Source organism: Doryrhamphus excisus, chromosome 4, assembly GCF_030265055.1.
Source record: "Doryrhamphus excisus isolate RoL2022-K1 chromosome 4, RoL_Dexc_1.0, whole genome shotgun sequence".
Classification (NCBI taxonomy): domain Eukaryota; kingdom Metazoa; phylum Chordata; class Actinopteri; order Syngnathiformes; family Syngnathidae; genus Doryrhamphus; species Doryrhamphus excisus.
The window spans coordinates 22,335,527-22,358,480 of NC_080469.1; the positions used below are offsets into that span (position 1 = coordinate 22,335,527).

At 37.8% G+C, this 22,954-nt stretch overlaps 1 protein-coding gene across 5 annotated transcripts in view; it reads right to left on the minus strand.

Moving 5' to 3' along the window:
• ntrk2a (neurotrophic tyrosine kinase, receptor, type 2a) overlaps window positions 1-5,983 on the minus strand; it is a 112,673-nt gene extending 106,690 nt beyond the window's left edge. For 4 of the 5 annotated variants that reach the window (XM_058069945.1, XM_058069944.1, XM_058069941.1 and 1 more), the window contains exons 1-3: window positions 5,349-5,983; window positions 1,216-1,290; window positions 92-163 (exon numbers count right to left, since the gene is read on the minus strand). In XM_058069945.1, coding sequence (XP_057925928.1) covers window positions 92-163; window positions 1,216-1,290; window positions 5,349-5,644 — 443 coding nt within the window. In that variant the 5' untranslated portion in view covers window positions 5,645-5,983. The remainder of the gene's footprint in view (window positions 1-91; window positions 164-1,215; window positions 1,291-5,348) is intronic. The other variant, XM_058069942.1, reaches the window with a different exon arrangement.
• Window positions 5,984-22,954: the final 16,971 nt, after the last annotated feature.

Sequence of the window (22,954 nt, forward strand, 5' to 3'; positions counted from 1 at the left end):
CAATTGTTGTTTGTTAACCAAACAACAAGAAAAGCAATTCATCAAGCAGCACATATTTAAAATGGACCAAAACAAACAGCTGTGTACTTACAGATACTGCAGTTTGATGTTGTTTTGAAAGGCCAGCTTGGAAACGTACGTCAGCCTGCTGTTCGATACCGTTCTGACGACAAACAAACAGACATGGTTATCTAAAAAGCAATATTTTAGTCATCTTCTATATACAGTCGTCCCTCGCCACTTTGTGGTTCAGATTTTTTCTAAAATTATTAATTAATAAATTATGCTCTTTTGGTTGCATACCGCTATTATTAGCGAAAAAAACATATTTTAGTGAAGCAAATTTTACATATTAAGCATTTACATTAGGTCTCAGTAATGTTTGGTGAGACACACAAACGCTAGACACGATCACAGGAACAATAGGCAGAACAACACCAGTCTGGTGCTTGTGTGTCTCACCGAATATTACAATAACATAGAACCTAGAATGAAACTGCTTCATTTAGGCTTTTTTTGGCTACTATTAGTTCTTATTTTATGTATTGATTTTAATAGATTTTTTTAAAAAACTTGATCGTATGAAATCACAAAATTTTAAAGTGGACCTCGGTGCTTGACCCGCACAGAACGCTTTCTAGATCTTCCGGATTCTGCACCTCGTTCTGCAGTGTTTCCACTGACTTCCTGCTTCCGACGCAAACGGTCTGTACGCCTACTCCGTTGTGATTGGTCACACTCCCAAGAGTTGCGTAAGTCTGTGTTTACTGACTGCAGGGAATCTGCAGCCGATATAAGGAAGTCCGGATCACTTTGACGTCAGTAGGCTCGATTCCAAATGAGCAAACCTCATTAGCTTTGGCTAACGTATTGTTTGTGTTCGATTAACACGAGAATACGACATTGTAACAACATTTATAGGTCAGAAAGGTAGTTAGATTTCATCGTTGGGTGTGACAGCGACCACTTGGGAGTTTCTTGGGTACCACCTTTGGTCCATGGGCCACACTTTGATAACCAATGCTTACAATTCAGAATAAAAAATTATCTTAAATTCCATGTACACATCATCCGGCTCAATAAATTACATTAGAAAAATTAATTAATCGGAAAATTAATTAATAAAATATTAAATTAATATATTAAAAATAAACACATGATTTTTAAAAATTCTTTCCAGTGCATCAATCAATCAATCTGTGGAAAAAAACTCACAGGTTCCTGAGGTTCTTGTAGTAGTGCAGGTCCTTGTCATTGATGGAGGAGAAGCTGCTCTGGTTGGCGATGTAGCTGTCAGAAGATACCAGATGTATGTGTCAGACGGCTCATTTGTTAAACCGAGCGGCAAAGCAAAGGAGAACATTCCGGAGCGACACTAAACAGCGGCGATAAAGCCCTTATGATTACCGCTCAAAGTAGATTTTTTAAAAAAATGAGGTTGCTGAGGTTGGACGCATTTGAAACGAAAAAGTCAAGTGGTCGACCCCAAAAATATGATGGAGCTTCCTAATGGCTGTCCATCAAGACACGGCACGTTCCTCGACCAAAATGAAGGTTGTTACCGATGCTGAGTTCAGTCCGATAATAACCAACAGGCAACATCTGTGAATCGCCCGTTGCACCAAACATGGGAAGGTTTATTCTGTAATTAGAAAAAAATGGAACTTTTATGGTCCTTATGGTTTCCAACGTTACCGGCGTAACACACAGTGGAGTGGAAGGGCACGATCATGATCCTTCCATGGAACAATGCAGCTTCAGGTTGTGCGGGGGCGTCAAACAAGAAGCTGGCTCTGTGGAGATGTTGCAGGTGGCATCCCTCATGACTTTTGTGGCTTTTTTCAACAGGACAATGCCGCACTTCACTAAGAACTTCTTCCAGAGGGATAAGCTCACTCTTCTTCATCCAATTGAGAACATTTGGGGTTGGTGGTTGGATTCTAACATTCCGCCCAAGCCACAGTTTCAGGTAATTAACAAAAGAAGTCCTTTCATGAATGGTTTATTTGTATTTTAGGGGGATTGTGTGTTTTCTTTTGCAACGGTCTTAAACTTTTCATCAATTGAACAGCCTATTTCCCTTTCTAGATCTTCCAGAATCTGCACCTATTCCAGCTGTATTTCCTTGGATTTCCAAAACTGTCTGTTTTAATTTATTCCACCCACAGCCTGATTCCGGGCCCACCCACTCGGCTATGATTGGTCCCACTCATTGTGTGGAAATGTGGGGTAATAACTATAAAAGCAATCTTCACTTTCTAAATGTACTGCAAGGGTCAGTAAGGATAATTCATAATGCCGCCTACAGAGAACATACTAACTCCTTATTTCTAAAATCACAAATACTTAAACTTGCTGATATAGTTCATCTTTTAACAGCTAAAATAATGGATAAGGCTAAAAATAACCAATTAGCTAAAAATGTCATCCAATACTTTGCTAAATACAAGGATGAAGAGTCTTGAACCAGTCATGATGTGCTATATATATCACTATGTTGACAGTTACTATGGTAACCATTATGTCGTTGGATGGTCATATCACCTCGTACTTTGGTACGAGGTATATTATTAAAAAAAAAAAAACCTTAAACTGTATTATGGAAAGCAGGAAGTGAACAAATGTAACAGTTACTGATTGTAAAAGTACCAGATGGAGGGGTAGGATTTAATAAGCTTTGCTTCTTCCTACTCCTTTTGGACATGTGGAACTGGGAACTGATTATGTGATGCATTCAATTGTAATCTGATGCATGTTCAAATTAAATTAAACCATTACCATTACTCAGCTTGTACCTGCTGACTGAGCAGTTTGCACTTGACCAATATTACAACATTGGTTCTGTTGCTGCTGTATTATTCAATACATTGTGTCGCCATTTCCACTTTCTTATGCACCTCAAATCATTATTAAAGTTTGAAAAATAAGTTTTTATATGTAAAGTATATAACATACCTCTCTTGCTAATTGTCCCCTGTCCTTTTTGCGGTTTAGGTCAATAAACGCAGGTTGTAAAGGGTCAAATGTGGCCCGCACAACACTAGTTTGAGGCCCCCCGCCTTTGATATGAAAGTTTAATGTTAGTGCGGCCCGCGCAAGTTTGATATGGATGCTGTATGGTATCATGTACCCAGAAAAAAAATATTACGTTTGATTAATGTTCATGTTAAAGGTTAAATAACTGTTAATAGTTATCCTCCCTATCCGTGTGGAAGTGGTAAGTTTTTGGCTATTTAAGTTTAAAGGAAATAACTTGACGTGTACCGTTTAGGTCGCTAGCTCTCTAGTTTGCGAGTTAGCATGTGTCTCAAGACCCTGCAGTTGCGCAATATGTTGTAAATAAAAAAATATAAATGTGACTATAGTCGTGTTTTGTCATGTCTACAGGGCTCTAATAATGCTTTGTTCATTTTTATCTGAAAAAAATAATTTGTCTACCCACCAACTATATGTGGTTTCTTAAGTTTTTATTATTTGCCATTTTATTATTATTATTATATTTATTTATTACTGATTGATTGATTTTCGTTATTCTTCATTCATTCATTTTCTACCGCTTTTTCCTCACGAGGGTCGCGGGGGTTGCTGGAGCCTATCCCAGCTGTCTTCGGGCGAGAGGCGGGGTACACCCTGGACTGGTGGCCAGCCAATCACAGGGCACATATAGACAAACAACCATTCACACTCACATTCATACCTATGGACAATTTGCTGTCGCTAATTAACCTAGCATGTTTTTGGAATGTGGGAGGAAACCGGAGTACCCGGAGAAAACCCACGCATTCACGGGGGAGAACATGCAAACTCCACACAGAGATGGCCGAGGTTTGGAATTGAACCCTGGTCTCCTAGCTGTGAGGTCTGCGCGCTAACCCCTCTCTTCCACTGTGCAGCCGATATACGTATTGGTATATGTTTGTATATATATTAGTTATAACTTGGGAGTGTTAAGTTGCTGTGTGATGAGTTTAGTGATTACCCATGCATGCAGGGGGAGAACATGCAAACTCCACACAGAGATGGCCGAGGGTGGAATTGAACCCTGGTCTCCTAGCTGTGAGGTCTGCGCGCTAACCCCTCTCTCCCACTGTGCAGCCGATATATTGGTATATGTTTGTATATATATATATTAGTTATAACTTGGGAGTGTTAAGTTGCTGTGTGATGAGTTTAGTGATTACCCATGCATGCACGGGGAGAACATGCAAACTCCACACAGAGATGGCCGAGGTTTGGAATCGAACCCTGGTCTCCTAGCTGCGAGGTCTGCGCGCTAACCACTCGTCCACCGTGCCGCCCGCTCTTAAACATCTTAGGTTGTTTTTATTTTGTAGTAAAGTGCTTCGGAATCCTGTACCGCCATGACTAATTTGGATGTTTTCTTCAAGCAAAGCACTCGGCATGCTTTTCAGTTGATTGCTTGCTTATTTAAAACAAGAAGGTGTGTGTGTGTGTGTAGTGTGTGGGGAGGAGGCAACCAAGGACCGTCCAAGGCCACAGATTGGTGTTTATCTCTGACCAAAAAGGAAAACAAAGTGACCATCCACCGGTTTCATGACTATAGTAGACATATTTTGTCTTATAATTTTGGGTTTTCACCCAAAAAAGCATTGACACCAGCTGAGAAAATCACTTGCAAAAATTGATTTTTCTCTGCTTGTGTACTTCATAAATACACAATCACAGCCGTAGTGTGTGTTTGTGTGTCATATTTGGACAATGCTATGTGCACATATACACATTTCTGTTATCCATTTATCATAGTAATGTTTTTTAAATGATATTTCTGAAATATTACAGGACAAATATGTGCTATAAAGGAGCATACACTGTTATGCAATATGTGTCATCAATGTTAAACTGTACTGTAATTATTGAAATGCTTGATTTAAATGTTGATATTTTGATTTGGATTAGTTGTGTTTATTATATGAATATTATGATAATACTAATATTTGTGTTTTCACCCCAAAAAAGCAGCAACAGCATTGACACCGGCTGAGAAAATCACTTGCAAAAATTGATTTTTCTCTGCTTGTGTGCTTCATAAATACACAATCACAGCCATAGTGTGTGTGTTTGTGTGTCATATTTGGACAATGCATCCATTTATCATAGTAATGTTTTTTTAATGAGATTTATGAAATATTACAGGACAAATATGTGCTATAAAGGAGGATAGACTGTTATGCAATATGTGTCAGCACATTAAACTGTACTGTAATTATTGAAATGCTTGATTTAAATGTTAATATTTTGGGTTGGATGAGTTGTGTTATGATAATACCAATATTCATATTATGAATATTGGAGGGGGGGTGGATTTTTGGCGGGGTGAACACACTCACATGTCGGTGATGTTCTCCATCTCCGCTTCGCTCTGCAGGACCGGGAAGGCGTTGACGCCCCTCTCCGGGTCCACGCAGGAGATCCTGGTGCTGCTGCAGGTGCAGGAGGACGGGCATGCCTCCGCGGACAACCACGGGTCCCCGGAGCCAGTCGCCATCCCCACCATCACTACCCAGCACCCCCACCACCACCACCACCACCAGCAGCAGTAAATCCGCCACGGTCCCGACGACCCTTTTCTCGACGACGGAGACTCTACCCCTCCGCCGTTGTCGCCGGCTCTCAGTGCGCTCATGTCGGGTGCAAATCCCGAGCAGCCACCGCTGCTTGAGTCCGGGGTAGCGGCTGCCAATCAAGAAAGGAGGTAGAGTGCAAGACAGAACAAAAATCCTTGAAGAAGAAAGAAATACAGGATTCTTGACGGGACTGAGAAGGTGTGTAAAAGGGGAGGGGGGGCAAAACAATTCAATGTCCTGTTTGTTCTTCCAGCTTCCTGTGAAATCCTCCACCAAGCAGCAGAAATCACAATGTCACACTGAGTGGATGGTGCCAAGCCTCTCTCTCTCTTTCTCTCTCTCTCTCTCTCTCTCTATCTATCTATCTCGCTTCTGATTGGATGGATGGTGAATCCGTAGAGCTGCTCACGTCCCGCTCCTTGTGATCCGGTCTGCAGGTGAACTCCGCTCACAGCAATGAGGTGTGTGTCGTACGGGGGGGGGGGGGGGGGGGCATGCGTGCCGGCACTGAAGAGGTTAACATTTCTCAGCACTGTGAAGGAGGAATGTCCTTGTAGGAAAGACACACGCAGGAGGATGGATGGATGTGCAGGGGAGGGCTGCGTTAGAGCTTGGTTCTCCAAACTGAGGTTCCGGGGACCATAATGGCTCTTTAATAGTTAGCGCGTTAGCTCCCCTCCCCCATCTGGAGTTGTGTTTAAATGTCAATTGAATATCCGTGTGTTCTAATGGTACGTTTATGTCAGGGGGTCTCAAACACACGGCCCGCGGGCCAAATTTGGCCCGCAGGACACTAGTTTGAGGCCCCCGCCTTGATATGATACGCCTTGATAAGCACAAAATCCAAAGCAATACAGCTGAATAGGAGGGGATTCTGGAAGAACTAGAAAGCTTTCTGTGCGGGGTTATTGTGTGTAGCTGCTCTATAGGAGCCCACAACTCAATAAAAAAAAGGCTGAAAAATGAGGAAAATATATGTACAGTGTGTGTGTGTGTGTGTGTGTATAGGCGGGGTACACCCTGGACTGGTCACCAGCCAATCACAAACCACCATTCCAAAGTGTTATACCAAGACTTTAACTATGATGGCACAAGCCATCAAAAGCGAAGTAGTGTTAAGTCAGGGGTCTCAAACACGCGGCCCGCGGGCCAAATGTGGCCCGCAGGACACTAGTTTGAGGCCCCCCCGTCTTGATATGAAAGTTTAATGTTAGTGTGGCCCGCGCAAGTTAGATATGGATGCTGTATGGTATCATGTACCCAGAAAAAATTATTACGTTTGATTAATGTTCATGTTAAAGGTTAAATAACTGTTAATAGTTATCCTCCCTATCCGTGTGGAAGTGGTAAGTTTTTGGCTATTTAAGTTCAAAGGAAATAACTTGGAGGCTACCGTTTAGGTCGCTAGCTCTCTAGTTTGCGAGTTAGCATGTGTCTCAAGACCCTGCAGTTGCGCAATATGTTGTAAATAAAAAGAGTATAAATGTGACTATAGTCGTGTTTTGTCATGTCTACAGGGCTCTAATAATGCTTTGTTTGATTTTAATCTGAAAAAAAATAATTTGTCTACCCACCAACTATATGTGGTTTCTTAAGTTTTTATTATTTGCCGTTTTATTATTATTATTATATTTATTGTATCAACTGCACAAATATTTGAACTTTCTTTTTAAATCTTTCTAAATTCCTGATGACTTGATTTCTGTCATATTTTGACTTCATCGACGGGACATTATAACTTTTTCCGCAACCACATTTAAAAAAAAAAAAAAAAGACTACTCTAATTGTCGTTTTGTTTGTTCAACATAATATTCCGACTTAAAAAAAAACAACATATGTAATATTTCAACTCTATACCACTAAATTGTCATTGTCTTTTCTTTTTGTATTACAAGTTTATTCTTGTATTCAACATTTTTTCTCATTAAAATGCAATATTCATATTTTGATGGGGGTTTTTTTCCCCAACTATTTAAACATTTTTAACTTGTCATTTTGACTTTATTCCCATAAGACTTTAATGTTATTCCCATAATATTGTGCCTTTTTCCTAACTTTATTTGTTGTTTTATTTGATTGTCGTAATTTTATATTATATTATATTATATTATATTATATTATATTATATTATATTATATTATATTATATTATATTATATTATATTATATTATATTATATTATATTATATTATATTATATTATATTATATTATATTATATTATTCATTTTCTGCCACTTATCCTCACAAGGGTCGTGGGGGGTGCTGGAGCCTACCTAGCTGGGTGTGCCCAGCTTCGGGCACACCCTGGACTGGTGGCCAGCCAATCACAGGGCACATATAGACAAACAACCATTCACACTCACATTCATACCTATGGACAATTTGGAGTCGCTAATTAACCTAGCATGTTTTTGGAATGTGGGAGGAAACCATGCAATGCACGGGGAGGACATGCAAACTCCACACAGAGATGGCCGAGGGTGGAATTGAACTCGGGTCTCCTAGCTGTGAGGCATGCGTGCTAACCACTCGTCCGCCGTGCAACCCCTGTCATGAATATAAAAATATGATATTATTGAAAAGCAGGGGGTCCAAAGTTGTGGCCCAGGGGATATTGGAAGATTTAGACATTAAATCAAACCAAAAAACAGCAAAAATGCAAAAAATTGAACAAAAGTTACAAAAAAAATCAGAAATGTTGGTACCAATAACTACATTTTGCCACACACGGCGGTCGAGTGGTTAGCGGGCAGACCTCACAGCTAGGAGACCAGCGTTCAATTCCACCCTCGGCCATCTCTGTGTGGAGTTTGCATGTTCTCCCTGTGCATGCGTGGGTTTTCTCCGGGTACTCTGGTTTTCCTCCCACATTCCAAAAAACATGCTAGGTTAATTAGCGACTCCAAATTGTCCATAGGTATGAATGTGAGTGTGAATGGTTGTTTGTCTATATGTGCCCTGTGACATTTTCCCTTTGTTATATTTTTCCTGCTTTTTCCTCCCATTTAGTTTTCCATTTGGCATAAATCCTGCTGTAGTAATCTTACTCGGCTGCTAGTCGTGAGCAGCCATCCAGTGTTTAACATCCATGATGACCTTTTTTTGCTTTCAATCCTTCCGAGTAGAACTGAATCAATATGCAGCATGTTTCACCTTGTATGTGACAGGCAATGACATCACACGTCCACACGGCTCCTCCTACTGTAACATGACGTTTGTAGTGACGCACAGGCACACAGGAGTGTAATTACGGAGTGTGTGTGCCTCACACACACACACACAAACTGGCTCTGTGGCCCTAATTAAAAGGCTGTCACAACAGAATATTCCAACTAATTGTCTCCTTCCTGTAGACAAGCGACGGCTATTGCATGCTCATAATGAATTATGCCGTTTTGTCGCTAATGCAACTGCTAATGTGTTCACGACAACATGTTACGTTTAGTCTGCCCTTCAATGCCTTACGAGGCCCAGCTCGAGATGATGATAATGATGGATAGATACGTACATTACATTTAATTCATGCCAGGCATCAAACACTGCGGTTAATCTGTGGTCCACTTAACACAGGGGTCTCAAAGTCAATTTACCTGGGGGCCACTGGAGCTAGGGTCTGGGTGAGGCTGGGCCGCATCAGGTTTTCCAAAAAAAAAAAAACAACATTTATTAAAAACAGAAAAATATACAAACTTTTTCAGTGCTTTGGTTCCGATTTTCCACAATAAAAGCTCTGATAAAACATTCCACTGTTCTCAAATATCTTAATTTGTATTTTTCGGCACAAAAAAAAAAAAAAAGAAAATCAATCAATCAGTAATAAATAAATATAATAATAATAATAAAACGGCAAATAATAAAAACTTTATTTTTTCAAAATTATTTTTTTTCAGATTAAAATGAACAAAGTATTATTAGAGCCCTGTAGACATGACAAAACACGACTATAGTCACATTTATACTCTTTTTATTTACAACATATTGCCCAACTGCAGGGTCTTGAGACACATGCTAACTCGCAAACTAGAGAGCTAGTGACCTAAACGGTAGCCTCCAAGTTATTTCCTTTAAACTTAAATAGCCAAAAACTTACCACTTCCACACGGATAGGGAGGATAACTATTAACAGTTATTTAACCTTTAACATGAACATTAATCAAACGTAATAATTTTTTCTGGGTACATGATACCATACAGCATCCATATCAAACTTGCGCGGGCCGCACTAACATTAAGCTTTCATATCAAGGCGGGGGCTCAAACTAGTGTCCTGCGAGCAACATTTGTTACTGCTGCTGTTAAAGGGAAACCCAATCATTATTATAATAAACATCAAGTGATTGGTATGAAGCTGTATGTGTGATGTTTATACTGTATATCAATGTATGTGTGTGTATACTGTACTTTATAATAACATTTGTACTTGGTACAGCTATGATTTATGTTTGCTTACTATTAAAAAACAACTTTATGCAAATACATTAACATCCTTTGGAATATTTTTTCGTTTGCATAGAAGTTAGGCAACACTCCCCTCTAGCGTTAGCAACATGGATTGCTCCTGAAAGTGTCAACACAGCAAATAGATTTATCCCTCCATCTTCCAAATACTATGCATGTTTTTGTTTTTATCATTTCACAGAGAAAATCGACCAACAAAATGCTTGTTACATTTTATTATTACAATTATTTTTTAAATATATTATTTGTATTTTATTAATATATATATAATATTATTTAATATATTATTTTTCTTGCTGTTGGGATTGGATGATGGGGCGCTATGGCGACTGGGCGTGGGAGGAGCTTCTTCCTATCAGAGCATCAGCAGTCCAAGGTTCAGGATCAGATGATGAGGTATGGATATCATTTTATTATGTTATGTATTTGCATATGACATATGTATAATAATTAGTAAGACATAATAAAACAGCAGTTAGCATTAAATGTATCTGTTGGTGGTGATTTGACATTGGGTGCAAAAAAACTTTTAAAATATATATATATTTTTTTTAAAATTGGAAAAAAATTATTAATAATAATAATAAATAAAAATAATAATAAATAAAAATAATAATAATAAAATTAAAAGGACAACAAAAATGAATTTTTGGATGTTGTTGTGGGGTCTTTTGTGACCTCCCGTGTGAGTCCTCGCTGCGCTCTTGGGGTCGTTTTGCTTGGTCGGCCACTCCTGGGAAGGTTCACCACTGTTCCATGTCTCGCCAGTCGTGGTTAATGGCTCTCACTGTGGTTGGCTGGAGTCCCAAAGCATCAGAAATGACTTTATAAGCTTTTCCATACTGATAGAACTCAATTTTTACATAATAAATTAGTTAATGTGCTAGTTAATAAATTAATAAAAAATATTTTATGTATTTTCCATATCTCATATTTGATGAAAAGGAACTTTTCATGGGTGCGTCTGTTTTTTTTACCATTTACATTTTTAAAAAAGATGTTTTTTACATTTTCATTTAAATTAGTATATATATATATATATATATATATATATATATATATAATATTATAATATAATATTAATATAATATATATAATAATATAATATTATAATATATAAGACATATATATTATATATTATAATATTATTATATATATATATACTAATTTAAATGAAAATGTACATTTTTACATTTTCATTTAAATTAGTTTATATATATGTTATATATTATAATATTATATATATATATTATAACTAATTTAAATGAAAATGTAAAAAACCTCTTTATATATGTATATATTATATTATTATATTATATTTATATTATATTATATTATAATATATTATAATATATTATAATATATTATAATATATTATATTATATAGGCTCCAGCACCCCCCGCGACCCTTGTGAGGAAAAGCGGTAGAAAATGAATGAATGAATATATAAATATATATATAAGTGTATATATATATATATAATTATTAAATATATATATATAAATATTAAATATTATATATATATAATGAAAATGTAAAAAAAACTCTTTCTTAAAAATGCAAATGGTTAAAAAAAAACGGACGCACCCATGAAAATGTAGTTTTTGTACTATTAATTTTTGTACTTTAGTAAAGTAAGTTTTGGAAAGGAAAAGTTGTGGAAAAGTTACAATTTTATGGAAATTAATTCTGAAATGTAAGTAAAAATATTATGGGAATAAAATTACAATATCTCGAGAAAATTCAAAAAATTTATATTAAGTACATAATATTAATATGATGAAAAATAATAATTTTACTACTTTAGTAAAGTAAGTTTTGGAAAGGAAAAGTTGTGGAAAAGTTAAAATTTTATGGAAAATAATTCCGAAATTTAAGTAAAAATATTATGGGAATAAAATTAAGATATCATGAGAAAATTCACAAAAATGTACGTATATTAAGTACGTAATATTAATATGATGAAAAATAATAATTTTACTACTTTAGTAAAGTAAGTTTTGGAAAGGAAAAGTTGTGGAAAAGTTACAATTTTATGGAAATTAATTCTGAAATGTAAGTAAAAATATTATGGGAATAAAATTATAATATCATGAGAAAATTCACAAAAAATTATATTAAGTACGTAATATTAATATGATGAAAAATAAGAATTTTAGTACTTTAGTAAAGTAAGGTTTGGAAAGGAAAAGTTGTGGAAAAGTTACAATTTTATGGAAATTAATTCCGAAATTTAAGTCAAAATATTATGGGAATAAAATTACAATATCATAAGAAAATTCACAAAAATTTATATTTTAGTTTTTTTATTTATTTTAATTTTTTTATTTTTTAAAATTTTTGTCACATACCAAAGTACAAGGTAATATGACCATACAATGACATAATGGGTACCATAGTCACATAGTCAGGAGTTTGGGTTCAAATCTGCGTGTGCAGTTTGCATGTTCCCGTCATGAGTGGGTTCCTGCATTGGCGACTATATTGTCCAGGGTGTACACCGCCTCTCCCCCAAAGTCCGCTGGGATAGACTCCAGCATGCCCTGCCACCCTAATGAGTATAAGCGGCATATAAAATGGATATATGTATAATATTGATGTTGTTATTTATACAGTTTTTTGGCATTATTATTAAGTATACCTGGTGGTTTGAAGAGTGAATGAAGATGTTTAATGTAGTCGTGGTAGGAATATGACTTTAGATTAACAGCCAGATTCATCATCACTCCCACTCACGGTGGACCAAAAGAACCAAGTCAAGGACTCATTTAGTTTTATCTGCAAAGGTGCTCTTCCATGCACGCGTGGGCGATTGCATGAGGTGCTAAGATGGTCAAATTTTCTTAAAAAAACGGTTTCAAAGTCTGCGTGCTTTGACTATACGTGAGTTAGAATTCTCAAATGATGTTCTTTCGACTTGGAGCTCTTGTGATTTTGAGTGACTGGTGACATTAAAAAGTAAAGAAAAAGATGATGTTTGTTTATTCTTTGATGCTGGCATCATACTAATCATATAATACTAATCCCGTGTCTGCGTGTCCTAGGTCTGCCTTCTGGGCATGCCCAGCCTTATCCTGGCTGGGCATGCCCACCACGGAGATACCCGACCAACCCGAACCGGCACCTCCAGATGGGAAGATGCAGCGGTTCAACTCTGAGCTCCTCCCAAATGACTGAGCTCTGTCAGGGTGTCTCTAAGGGTGAGTCCAGCCACCCCTCATTGCCGTAATATAAATATAATATAAATATAAGTCAGCAAAAACACCAATATCAGACATCCATACTATTTCCAATAATCTTCATACATTTTATTCTCATGGTATGATTTTAATTCTATAAAAAAAAATTTTCCTTTCCAAAACTTACTTTACTAAAGTACTAAAATTATTATTATTGTATGGTCATATCGCCTCGTACTTCGGTACGTAATAAAAAAATAAATAAAAAAAAACAGTAAACTTAATTTTGGAAAGCAGGAAGTGAACAAATGTAACAATTTTATTCCCATAATATTTTTACTTAAATTTCGGAATTAATTTCCATAAAATTGTAACTTTTCCTCAATTTTTCCTTTCCAAAACTTACTTTACTAAAGTACTAAAATTATTATTATTGTATGGTCATATCGCCTCGTACTTCGGTACGTAATAAAAAATAATCAAAAAAAAAAACGTAAACTTAATTTAGGAAAGCAGGAAGTGAACAAATGTAACAATTTTATTCCCATAATATTTTTACTTAAATTTCTGAATTAATTTCCATAAAATTGTAACTTTTCCTCAATTTTTTCTTTCCAAAACTTACTTTACTAAAGTACTAAAATTATTATTTTTCATCATATTAATATTATGTACTTAATATACATTTTTGTGAATTTTCTAATGATATTATAATTTTATTCCTATAATATTTTTACTTGAAAAAAAAAACTATAATAGGCGCTGCACGGTGATCGTGTGGTTAGTGCACAGACCTCACAGCAAGGAGATCAGGGTTCAATTCCACCCTCTGCCATCTCATGTTCTCCCCGTGCATGCGTGGGTTTTCTCCGGGTACTCTGGTTTCCTCCCACATTCCAAAAACATGCTAGGTTAATTAGCGACTCCAAATTGTCCATAGGTATGAATGTGAGTGTGAATGGTTGTTTGTCTATATGTGCTCTGTGATTGGCTGGCCACCAGTCCAGGGTGTACCCCGCCTCTCGCCCGAAGACAGCTGGGATAGGCTCCAGTGAGTATAAGTGGTAGAAAATGAATGAATGAATTAAACGATATTATGAAAGCAGGAAGTGAACAAATGTAACAGTTACTGACAACAAACAACCATTCACACTCACATTCATACCTATGGACAATTTGGAGTCGCCAATTAACCTAGCATGTTTTTGGAATGTGGGAAGAAAAACCGGAGTACCCGGAGAAAAAACCCACGCATGCACAGGGAGAACATGCAAACTCCACACAGAGATGGCCGAGGGTGGAATTGAACTCGAGTCTCTTAGCTTTGAGGCCTGCGCACTAACCACTCGACCACCATGCAGCCATCACAATAAGTTAATTTCTGTGAAGTAGGATTGGATATTTACAAGTAGAACATTATTAGAGCCCTGTGGACATGAAATAACACCCCTATAGTTGCCTTTTTTACTCATATTTCCTAATGTAGTTGTCATGATAAGCAATAATGACACATACCGTATTTTCTGGACTCCGGAGTATAAGTCGCACAAGGCTAAAAATGCATAATTAGGTCGAAAAAAACATACAGAAGTATAAGTCGCATTTTATGCGGGTAATTTATTTTACAAACTACTTGACCAAAACAGACACCCGAACACCCACAAATGCACGGGAAAACATGCAAACTCCACACAGAGATGGCCGAGTGTGGAATCGAACTTCGGTCTCCTAGCTGTGAGGCATGTGCGCTAACCACTCACCCACCGTGTCACAGGTCACACACACACGTTACATATTCAGTGCTATGTTAATCCACTTCATCACAAAGTGTTTTTTCCCCATAAAACACTGATCTTATATCTTTTTCCTCTTCATCTATAAAGATCTTTTTTATAATTCTGATTGGAAAAAGAAATGCACTGCTGTGTATGCGCCAGCACTTCCTCCGAGAGGATTTTTAATCATCCTATTCAGAACACATTTGCATGAATATTCACACGCATATGTCATATTAATTGGCGGCACAAAGCATCTAGATTGGAAGAAATGTGGCCTTTCTTCTCCATCCTGTCCATTTAATACAGTGGAAAAGTCTTCCCCCTTCCTGATTTCTTTTTTTTTTTGCATGTTAGTCACACTTAGATGTTTCATATTTTTTTATTATTTTTATTTTATTTATAATTATAATTTAATTTTTTAATTTTTAATTTTTTTAATTTATGATTTAATTTTTTTATTGTTTTTATTTATTTAATTATTAAAATTATTATTATATATTTTTTATTATTATTATTTAACTTTTTATTAAGGGAGAAAAAAACAATCCAAAGCTATACAGCTCTGTGTGAAAAAGGAAGCTAATAACTGGTTGGAAGTCAGGATGTCTTACAGGTCCAGAAGCCCCATACCATCATACTACCACCACCATATTTTACTGTTAGTATTTTACTTTCACACCAGATGTAATGGGACACTTAATTACACGTAATTTTTTTTTAATGGTGTGGGTGTAGGTTTGGATTTTTTTTCCTCTCTTAATAATGAAAAGTTTCATTTCAAATTAACCTTGACTAATATTTAATTTTGATCATAAACATTTACGTGCGACAAACATGAAAAAATAAGAAATCAGGAAGTGGGCAAACACTAAATTAATAATAAATAAAATAAAACAATTTAACTAGATAATCAATTAGATCAGGGGTCTCAAACACGCGGCCCGCGGGCCAAATGTGGCCCGCAGGACACTAGTTTGAGGCCCCCGCCTTAATATGAAAGTTTAATGTTAGTGCGGCCCGCGCAAGTGTGATATGGATGCTGTATGGTATCATATACCCAGAAAAATTTATTACGTTTGATTAATGTTCATGTTAAAGGTTAAATAACTGTTAATAGTTATCCTCCCTATCTGTGTGGAAGTGGTAAGTTTTTGGCTATTTAAATTTAAAGGCAATAGCTTGAAGGCTACCGTTTAGGTCGCTAGCTCTCTAGTTTGCGAGTTAGCATGTGTCTCAAGACCCTGCAGTTGCGCAATATGTTGTAAATAAAAAGAGTATAAATGTGACTATAGTCGTGTTTTGTCATGTCTACAGGGCTCTAATAATGCTTTGTTCATTTTAATCTGAAAAAAAAAGTTCTAACATCAGCACAATAAATAACAAAAATACACCCAAAGTGGAAAATATTCACAATAAATAAATATTGCAGTGAAATATTGAATAGTGTTGGAATAATAAAACAGAAAACTCTCCATAAGTTGCATTAGAGCTTACATTATTTACTTGAGTTCTCCTCGGTACCTTGTTGAAAGATGTATTTTTAACAAATGGCCACTGGGGGTCGCTCCTGTCCTCGCCAAGAGAAAATATAACACTACAACATGGCAACGTCAACACTGGCACCTCCACTCCAGCACAGAGGACGCATTCATTCAATCATTCAGTCAAACGAGCGAGGGGACCTTCCGGTGTCTTCATTAAGTGGAGCAAACCGAAAGGTCACACGGTCTTGTTGGAGGTGTGTTCACACCCACGGAGAGTGAACATGATACTCACTCAGCCGTCACGCTATCACGTCGTTTTGGTCAAAAAATGAAAAAAATAAATAAATACTCGGTGTTAGTGGTGTCGCGAGATTAAAACGTGACTTCGCAAAGATAAATATATGTTGCTGGAGTCTATCCTCGGATCGTCATTCAATTGCAGTAAATAAATTAATCATATCATAAATTAAAATAAAACGGCAAATAATAAAAACATAAGAAACCACATATAGTTGGTGGGTAGACAAATTATTTTTTTCAGATTAAAATGAACAAAGCATTATTAGAGCCCTGTAGACATGACAAAACACGACTATAGTCACATTTATACTTTTTTTTTTATTTACAACATATTGCGTAACTGCAGGGTCTTGAGACACATGCTAACTCGCAAACTACAGAGCTAGCGACCTAAACGGTAGCCTTCAAGTTATTTCCTTTCAACTTAAATAGCCAAAAACTTACCACTTCCACACGGATAGGGAGGATAACTATTAAGAGTTATTTAACCTTTAACATGAACATTAATCAAACGTAATAATTTTTTCTGGGTACATGATACCATACAGCATCCATATCAAACTTGCGCGGGCCGCACTAACATTAAACTTTCATATCAAGGCGGGGGCCTCAAACTAGTGTCCTGCGGGCCACATTTGGCCCGCGGGCCGCGTGTTTGAGACCCCTGCACTATAGGCTACATAGACATTTTTAACAGTGGAGGAGCGATTCGTAGTGTTCTAAAACTTTTGACCGGGAGTGCAGCAAGTACATTGTACTTTTCCGCAGTAAGAGTTACATTAGTGAGTGATAAGAATATCCAATTACTGTTTTTCTTCGTATTTCTGTTTTTTTTTATTATTATTATTAAAGACGCTTTTGTGATTTTCGGAGTGTCAGTGAACGCAACTCGCTACTGATCAGCGACAATGCGGAAGTACCGTTCACAGTATAACTTATGCCGTGTTTGTGATTTGGAAAGTAGAAATTGCATCGTTGTTGATGTGTTTAGGTAGAATAAAGTTAGAAAAGAACAGCGGACTCTGAGGGGAAGGATACTGTGTCTCCGTCTGCCGCCATTACAGAGAAATGTGGCTTAACAGGTTGCGTATGCATTGTTATGATTATGAGTGACGTAAATTACCGCCACCGACGTGGTATTTTTGACAGCTCTAATTATTATGTATCATTATAATCATATATATTATCATAACCAAGTCCACGGCGTAAAAAATCAGGTGGGATTAATGTTAAAATATCACTTCCTTTCTTTTTATGGAGCCAATGTTGTGTATAGTCTGATCTCGTGAGGTGGATGTCACGTGGTACGCCTAATCTGCAACGTGAGCATAATTAATGTGTTGTTTCTTTCCGGAATTGCCATTTTGATGTCCCCGCCCTCTTTTCTTCTCCTTTTTTGTGCTGTATGGGGCAGCGAAGCCCTCTGCCCCATGTCCTCCAGGAAACAGCGATGTGAACAGGAAGTTAAATGTGCGTCTGATTTCTCCTGTGTCATGTGACCCAAGAATGACTGAGGTAAGCTATTATTTTCTTCATTTTGTGCACAATATTGATTTTTCCTGCCGACTTTCCCTGTCCTTTCAGTGCAGTGTGAGGCAGCAGAGCCAGAGCATCACTGCACCGGCTATTTTTTCCCTACGAATTCTGCCTAGCAACAAACAAGATGACCGACCAATGCCGTTACTGTATGGAGCCTTCTGATGTCCCCGCCGTCTTTCCTTCTCCTTTTTTGTGCTGTGTGGGGCAGCGAAGCCCTCTGCCCCATGTCCTCCAGGAAACAGCGATGTGAACAGGAAGTTAAATGTGCGTCTGATTTCTCCCTGTCCTTTCTATACTGCGTGAGGCATGTGACCCAAGAACGACTGAGGTAAGCTATTATTTTCTCCATTTTGTGCACAATATCAATTTTCCTGCCGACTTTCCCTGTCCTTTCAGTGCAACGTGGGGCAGCAGAGCCATCTGCCCAAAGTTTTCCAGGAAACAGCGATGTGAACAGGAAGTTAAATGTGCGTCTGATTTCTCCCTGTCCTTTATATACTGCGTGAGGCATGTGACCCAAGAACGATTGAGGTAAGCTTTTTCTTTTTTTATTGTTTCTTCTTCTTTTTTCTTTTCTTTTTCTCCATTTTGTGCACAATATTGATTTTCCTGCCGACTTTCTCTGTCCTTTCAGTGCAACGTGGGGCAGCAGAGCCATCTGCCCAAAGTTCTCCAGAAAAATACATGAAAGCATCACTGCACCAGCTATTTTTTCCCTACGAATTCTACCTAGCAACAAACGAGATGACCGACCAATGCTGTTACCGTATGGAGCCTTCCTGGTATGGTATGATGTCATTTTTTTTCATCTAAGAGTAGCTGTAAGATAGCACAAACAAGTGAAACTGAACTCGAACGCAACTCGGAACATAAAGTAGAAGCGCTAACCTATTCCACTTGTCAAATATCTAATTGTGTCTACGGGTGTACAGAAGGTTGCCTAGGATGTGCTCATCATGCATTTGGCAGCTTTTAAAAAGGCTTTTAGGCTAAATGGGGAGGAAGGTTGAGTAGTTCAGGATGAGAGATAAATGGGAACCATGCTCCGCTGCTCTGATCCCAGCATGGATCCTTATGTGTCCGGGTCTGACCATCCGCTCTGCCTGCACAGAATGTAAACACCACTGCACGTGTTTATGTTCTTTAATGTGTGTGTGCGTGAGCGTCCGTGCTCCCAGCTGGGGTTAAAACACACAGGATGGAGGGCACATGCAGCTAAACACACTCTTGGCTTGGTTCGTCAAACGTCAGTTCTGGGAAACTAATAATGTAACGTGAGGGGAAGGCAGGTCGCTTTGTTTCTCGGAATAGCACAAAAAAACAAGGCACACACAAGTTGCATTTGTGTCTTATTCCATGCATACACCCAGATACACACATAATATTACATATTTAATATATTATATATTATATCCAAGCCAAAAAAAACAAAAAGAAAAAAAGAAGAAAATTTAAAATAAATTAAAAAACTAAAATATATTTTTTTGTGAATTTTCTCATGATATTGTAATTTTATTCCCATAATATTTTTACTTAAAAAAAAATTAAACTATATTAGGGGCTGCACGGTGGTTAAGTGGTTAGTGCACAGGCCTCACAGCTAGAAAACCCGAGTTCAATTCCACCCTCTGCTATCTCTGTGTGGAGTTTACATGTTCTCCCCGTGCATGCGTGGGTTTCTTCCCCCATTCCAAAAACATGCTAGGTTAATTTTGCGACTCCAAATTGTCCATAGGTATGAATGTGAGTGTGAATGGTTGTTTGTCTATATGTGCCCTGTGATTGGCTGGCCACCAAGAGCAAGCTGTAAGTAACAATATATCGTCCTGTAGCAGCAAAATTAGAAAGTGGGGTTCGGCAGCTGTTCGGAAGTCCTCGGGAGTGCTTGGGAGTGTGAACAATCACACCAGAGTGGGCGGGAGACGTGCCTGGAGGAGAGCCGGGGGTGGAGTAAATTACACAGACTGATAGTGGTGGGGGACCAGGATGCAGGGAACCCAAGGAAACACGGACACAGTATCAGGAAATATTTGAATAGTCTTTCCGGTGGTGCTGGTTATTGTGTGTAGCTGCTCTATCGGAGTCCACAACTCAATACAAAGGGCAGAAAAACTAGCATAATAGTAATGGGTGGAATACATTAAAACATTCAATTTTCACAGGAAGCACGAAATCCAAAGAAATACAGCGGAATGGGTGCAGATTCTGGAAGAACTCGAAAAATGTCTGTGCTGGTTATTGTGTGTAGCTGCTCTATCGGAGTCCACAACTCAATACAAAGGGCAGAAAAACTAGCATAATAGTAATGGGTGGAATACATTAAAACATTCCATTTTCACAGGAAGCACGGAATCCAAAGAAGTACAGCTGAATGGGTGCAGATTCTGGAAGAACTAGAAAAATGTCTGTGCTGGTTATTGTGTGTAGCTGCTCTATCGGAGTCCACAACTCAATACAAAGGGCAGAAAAACTAGCATAATATTCAAACATTCCATTTTCACAGGAAGCACGAAATCCAAAGAAGTACAGATGAATGGGTGCAGATTCTGGAAGAACTCGAAAAATGTCTGTGCTGGTTATTGTGTGTAGCTGCTCTATCGGAGTCCACAACTCAATAAAAAGGGCAGAAAAACTAGCATAATAGTAACGGGTGGAATACATTAAAACATTCCATTTTCACAGGAAGCACGAAATCCAAAGAAATACAGCTGAATGGGTGCAGATTCTGGAAGATCTAGAAAAATGTCTGTGCTGGTTATTGTGTGTAACTGCTCTATCGGAGTCCACAACTCAATACAAAGGGCAGAAAAACTAGCATAATAGTAATGGGTGGAATACATTAAAACATTCAATTTTCACAGGAAGCACGAAATCCAAAGAAATACAGCGGAATGGGTGCAGATTCTGGAAGAACTCGAAAAATGTCTGTGCTGGTTATTGTGTGTAGCTGCTCTATCGGAGTCCACAACTCAATACAAAGGGCAGAAAAACTAGCATAATAGTAATGGGTGGAATACATTAAAACATTCCATTTTCACAGGAAGCACGGAATCCAAAGAAGTACAGCTGAATGGGTGCAGATTCTGGAAGAACTAGAAAAATGTCTGTGCTGGTTATTGTGTGTAGCTGCTCTATCGGAGTCCACAACTCAATACAAAGGGCAGAAAAACTAGCATAATATTCAAACATTCCATTTTCACAGGAAGCACGAAATCCAAAGAAGTACAGATGAATGGGTGCAGATTCTGGAAGAACTCGAAAAATGTCTGTGCTGGTTATTGTGTGTAGCTGCTCTATCGGAGTCCACAACTCAATAAAAAGGGCAGAAAAACTAGCATAATAGTAACGGGTGGAATACATTAAAACATTCCATTTTCACAGGAAGCACGAAATCCAAAGAAATACAGCTGAATGGGTGCAGATTCTGGAAGATCTAGAAAAATGTCTGTGCTGGTTATTGTGTGTAACTGCTCTATCGGAGTCCACAACTCAATACAAAGGGCAGAAAAACTAGCATAATAGTAATGGGTGGAATACATTAAAATATTCAATTTTCACAGGAAGCACGAAATCCAAAGAAATACAGCTGAATGGGTGCAGATTCTGGAAGAACTCGAAAAATGTGTGTGCTGGTTATTGTGTGTAGCTGCTCTATCGAAGTCCACAACTCAATACAAAGGGCAGAAAAACTAGCATAATAGTAATGGGTGAAATACATTAAAACATTCCATTTTCACAGGAAGCACGAAATCCAAAGAAATACAGCTGAATGGGTGCAGATTCTGGAAGAACTCGAAAAATGTCTGTGCTGGTTATTGTGTGTAGCTGCTCTATCGGAGTCCACAACTCAATACAAACGGCAGAAAAACTAGCATAATAGTAATGGGTGGAATACATTAAAACATAAAATTTTCACAGGAAGCACGAAATCCAAAGAAATACAGCTGAATGGGTGCAGATTCTCGAAGATCTAGAAAAAATGTCTGTGCTGGTTATTGTGTGTAGCTGCTCTATCGGAGTCCACAACTCAATACAAAGGGCAGAAAAACTAGCATAATAGTAATAATAATAAATAAACAGTGCAAAATCTGATGTTAAATTTTGAATCGGGGTCATATATGTGAGTAGAAATTATCTTGTTTAAATTATGAAACATTACTCCGTGCGGTCACAGATTGCTACATATTTCCGCGGCGATCACGGCTCTTTTTCGGCGTATGACGTACAAAGTCCGATCTGAAACTCAACGCATTTGCACTAAAACAAACCTGTTGCACGGTTTAGCTAATGCACCCTGTCATTGTACAAGATTCCTAATGCACTTTCAAGGGCCCTCCAACTGCTCTCTGCTGCTCCGGTCACCATGGAGATTTGGCTAATTTAGCAGTGGGTACGTTTTCAAGAAGGAAAAACAGTAAGAAAACTGTGGCAGCCATCAACAAGCCATTAAGGAGATGGAAATTGCAACCGGTCAAAGTTGCCGAGGAATGAGATTTTAATGGAAAAAAAAAAAATCATACTAGATACAGCCTGACTTCCTGTTCCTTCTGCTTCTCCCTGTCCTAAGCCATTTTAGATCGATGATGTTTGTGTGACTGTCTGACTGTTTCTGCCAACTCTCCTTGTCCC